Genomic DNA, 5,002 nt, shown 5'->3' on the forward strand with positions numbered 1-5,002 from the left:
ATTTTTTTTTTTTTTTGTATTAATTATGTCTCTAGAAATTGTTTGAATTTGATCTGCTGCGAATTTTTTTTATTGTTTCGTTTACTATCAGCTCGTCGCTGTCGGGCTGATAATCCAGAAACCGTAAGAACGCGTATTAATTCAATTCTCTCTAAGATTACGAGAAAAGCCTTTTCCTATAAATACGGATTACATTATATTATGAGTTTTAATTCAATGCGAGCTTTGAATGAAGAAAGAAAATCAACATTTAAATAAAAAAGTGTTTTGGGTGAAAGTGATGTTTTTAAAATTAAGTGTTTGAAACTTATTGCTTTTGATTTGTGCAGAAGTTAAGAATTAAATCTAAAATATGGAAGTGAGTATATTTAAAAACCTCGGAATATAGCATTATTGCAATGTAGTGTAAATGGAATGAAAAATGGTGCAGTGCAAGAATATTACGTGAAAAAGTGACGAATTTTGATTGATTTCATCCACTTGAAGTTCGTCGGGGTGTTTAATTAAATCTTCGAATTTAAATTAAAGGATGGAAGGTTGAGAAACTAACCGAACATATATATATATATATATATATATATATTTCACTTGATCATAATTATGTGGTGCATTGTGATACTAATGTTATAAAGTCATGTAAATTTTTGTATAAAACTTTTTTGTTTACACATGTATTTTTGTTAATTATCTTTTATCCAGAGTCCTTTACGTATTGCGATCATTGGTCAAAGTAATTTTGCCGCTGAGGTTTTAGAACTTCTTTTGGAGAAGAACTACAACATAGCCGGTGTATTCACTATACCGAATAAGGGTACTCGTGAAGATATATTAGCTGCAACCGCAAAGCAACATAGTATACCGGTTTTTAAATTTGCCTCATGGCGTCGGAAGGGTGAAGTTTTGCCAGAGGTTTTGCAGCAATATAAATCTGTTCAAGCGAATTTAAACGTTTTGCCTTATTGTTCACAATTTATTCCTATGGAAGTGATAGATGCCGCCAATTTAGGTAGCATTTGTTATCATCCGTCAATTTTACCAAGGCATCGGGGAGCCAGCGCTATTTCGTGGACTCTTATCGAAGGAGATGAAGTGGCGGGCTTTTCCATATTTTGGGCTGATTATGGATTAGACACTGGGCCGTTGTTGTTGCAAAAGCAATGCATAGTGGAACCTACCGACACTTTGGACATTTTATATAAGCGATTTCTCTATCCGGAGGGTGTAAAATCAATGGCTCAGGCAGTTAATATGGTCGCCGAAGGTAAAGCTCCAAAAATACCCCAAGCTGAAGTGGGGGCATCCTATGATGCGGCAATGTTTAAGGAGCAAAATCACTATATCGACTTTAAAAAAACCGCTGAAGACATCTGGAATTTTGTACGTGGTCTAGATTCAGTGCCAGGTGCTTTAGCAGTAGTTTTACATGAAGATGGTTCAGAGGAAAAGATTAGATTTTTTGGTGCTCATTTGTATGCGGATGGTCCTGTCATAGGTCCTAAAAGGTTAACATTGAAAGGACTAAAGAATCCCGCTTACATACATGACAGAGGTCTTTTACTTCAAGGTACAGACGGTAAATTCGTGAATATTCGTCGTCTCAAAAGAGGTAGTAAAATGATTAATGCTTGCGATTGGTTCACGAAGTGCCAGCAAAGTCAAATTTCTAATTTTTCTAAAGATGAGTTAGATAAACGTGACGTTTTAATTAATATTTGGCATTCTATACTCAAGTGCCCTATAGAGGCAGAGACAGACTTCTTTGCCGCAGGTGCAGGATCCATGGATGTCGTACGCTTAGTAGAGGAATGCAAGGATGCTTTAGATATGACTCTAGATAGTGGGCAGGTGTTTATGGCACCAGTTTTTGAGGAATTTTTCTGCGAAATTATTAGAAGCTTGAGACAGGAATCCTCGGCGGTTCAGGGGCGAATACACTACGATGGCTTTGTATTACAGGCCAATAAGCGAGAAATTTCAGTACCCACACAATTGTTCATAAATGGGGAATTCATGGATGCAGAGCAACGAAAAACCTTAGATATTATTAACCCATCTAATGAGGAACTACTTTGTAAAGTGGCTTGCGCTTCACGTTCGGATGTAGATAAAGCGGTGCAAGCTGCCCATCAGGCTTTTTATGGAGCCTGGCGTCAGGTATCGGCGCGTCAGAGAGGCAATCTAATGTTAAAATTGGCCGATTTGATGGAGGAATACAAAGAGGAATTAGCGACGATCGAATCTATAGACTCAGGAGCTGTTTACACGTTAGCTTTGAAAACTCATATCGGTATGTCTATAGATGCTTGGCGTTATTTTGCGGGATGGTGTGATAAAATCCAAGGCAATACTATACCTGTAAGTCCGGGTCGCCCTAACAAAGTCTTGACATTTACAAAAAAAGAGCCCATAGGGTAAGTTTTGGAGTTATACTCTACAAAATATTTCTGAAATTATTCGAATCTATATCAGAGTGGTAGGTTTGGTTACACCTTGGAATTATCCTTTGATGATGTTGTCTTGGAAAATGGCAGCTTGTATAGCTGCTGGCAATGCTTGTTTAATAAAACCTGCGCAAACCTGCCCTTTAACTGCTTTGAAATTTGCTGAGTTAACAGTGAAAGCCGGATTTCCACCTGGTGTGATTAACGTCGTGCCAGGCACGGGTACAGAAGCTGGTCAAGCTATATCAGATCATGAACTTGTGCGTAAGTTAGGCTTCACCGGCTCCACATCTATTGGAAAGATTGTCATGCGATCTTGTGCTGATTCTAATCTTAAGAAATGTTCACTGGAATTGGGTGGAAAAAGTCCTCTGGTGATATTTGCCGATTGTGATTTTGAAAAAGCAGTAAAATATGTAAGGATATATTTTAACAAAATCTTAAAGATTTAATAAATCTCCTCCTTTTTAATATAATCCACAGGGAGTATGTTCAGTTTTCTTCAATAAAGGAGAAAATTGTATTGCAGCTGGTCGTCTGTTTGTGGAAGACCGTATATATGATGAATTTGTTCGTCGTGTATTACGCGACGTACGTTCCATGACCATTGGTGATCCGCTGAATCGTTCCACAGCTCATGGCCCACAAAACCATCGAGCTCATTTTGAAAAGTTAATTGAGTTTTGTCGTCGTGGCATTAAGGAAGGAGCTAAATTGGTTTACGGGGGCAGACCTGTACCTAATACCAAAGGTTACTTCTTTCAACCAACCATATTTACAGATGTAGAGGATCACATGTTTATAGCGCAAGAAGAATCGTTTGGCCCTATTATGATAATAAGTAAATTTCACGGCAGCGATGTCGAATCAGTAATGCGACGAGCGAATCGCACCGAATATGGCTTAGCAAGCGGTGTTTTCACCCGTGATATAAGTAAAGCTTTGATGTTTGCTGACAACATTGAAGCCGGTACAGTATTTGTTAATGTTTACAATAAGACTGACGTAGCCGCGCCTTTTGGAGGCTTTAAACAGAGCGGTTTTGGTAAGGATTTAGGCCAGGAAGCCTTAAATGAGTATCTAAAGACTAAATGTGTTACAATAGAATATTAAATATATATAAATATACTTATTCTAAAAGAAACTGAAGTAATTCTAATAAATAAAACTGTATTTTATTTCAAAAGAATACCCAAAAAATATTCTTGAATGGAACTATTAGTATTATATTGTTAAATTGTTATGTTAAATTGTTTTGATGTTTGTTTCATTTTTATTTGAAATATATGCATATTTCAGTTGCTGCTTTATGAACTGGAAAGTCTTTTGTTATTTGTTGAAAACTGTTCCTTTTGAGGATTCCCTCCTAACGTAAAAAAAAGAATGTGCACCAAGTCTCGTCTTCAGAAAACTAATGGCACAGAAAAGTCACTTTTTGAAAAATAATGGTTACCACCTCCTCCTTGCAAACTGTTCTAATAGTGACGACTTCCCCCCTGCCTATGCAATTGTAGTAGCTGCCATACAACAGGTGCCGGTTAATCCAATACTAGATGAAGTCGATTTAACGTTTTCTACCGGAGATAGAGCTATTCTTCAGGTCACAAATGGTACTCGCAAAACTAAACTGAAAGCGGTTACTATTACAGATACTTTGAAATTATCCGATATTCTTTGAACTTCAATTGGAACACGGCAAAAGAAAGGAATACTATTGTTACTTACAAACTCAAAGTTAAATATTTTTGGAGCCGCATCATATTGGTCTCTTTTGAAATGAGCGAGCAGACATAACAGCCATATCCCCATCCTTACGTGATGCCACTTCGCTGTCAAACATAAACCACTAGACGTTAAGTGTTTAACCGACAATTTTATGATCGCACAAAACATAATCTTTATGCAATTAAATCTAAGTAAATGTAAGAAGTTTTCTTTCTCAAGAAGGAAGTCATTCATTACTCACTATTTCATTCATTCGCACAAGAAGGGATGCGTCGATTCGTTCACAGATTTAGGCGTTCTATTTGACCATAGGTTATGTTTTAATTTGCTTGTTGAACTATCTTTAAGCAAAGCTAGGTCCGCGCTTGGTTTTATAAAGAGGTGGTTCGAAGAGCTTGATGATCGGCTATTACGAAAAGGCTTTACATGTGTTTGGTTAGACCTATACTCGAGTATACCTTTATTGTGGGGTCTTCTTCATATAGGTGCTATGTAGATTCAATTGAATCTGTTCAAAAGCAATTCTTGCTGTTTGCCCTTAGGAATTTGGGTTGGGATTCGATCGCCTCTCGTCCCCTATGAAAACAGGTTGCTTCTTTTGTCTATACCGTCTCTCGAGAAACGTAGATTTGTTCTTGACGTTTCCTTCGCAGTCAAAGTAATAAATGGTGCTATTGACTCGCCTTCATTACTTGGAGAAATAAGCTTTAATGTCCCTTACCGCTTCTGTAGGCACTTTATCTTGGTTAAGCTTAATCAGTGTGAATTTAATTATGAGCTGTTCAATCCGCTCAGAGTCGTTTGCAAGAAGCTAAATGACGTCTACCACTTATTCT

The 5,002-nt window shown here is 37.3% G+C and overlaps 1 protein-coding gene across 1 annotated transcript; it reads left to right on the plus strand.

The window, feature by feature from the left end:
• Positions 1–214: 214 nt before the first annotated feature.
• LOC119641908 (cytosolic 10-formyltetrahydrofolate dehydrogenase) lies at positions 215–3,598 on the plus strand. Its single transcript, XM_038040824.1, has 4 exons — positions 215–358; positions 700–2,411; positions 2,470–2,857; positions 2,925–3,598. The coding sequence occupies exons 1-4, from the start codon at positions 353–355 to the stop codon at positions 3,552–3,554; spliced, it is 2,736 nt and encodes a 911-aa protein (XP_037896752.1). The 5' UTR covers positions 215–352; the 3' UTR covers positions 3,555–3,598.
• The last annotated feature ends 1,404 nt before the right edge of the window (positions 3,599–5,002 follow it).

The sequence above is a fragment of the Glossina fuscipes genome, unplaced genomic scaffold (assembly GCF_014805625.2).
Source record: "Glossina fuscipes isolate IAEA_lab_2018 unplaced genomic scaffold, Yale_Gfus_2 188, whole genome shotgun sequence".
Classification (NCBI taxonomy): Eukaryota; Metazoa; Arthropoda; class Insecta; order Diptera; family Glossinidae; genus Glossina; species Glossina fuscipes.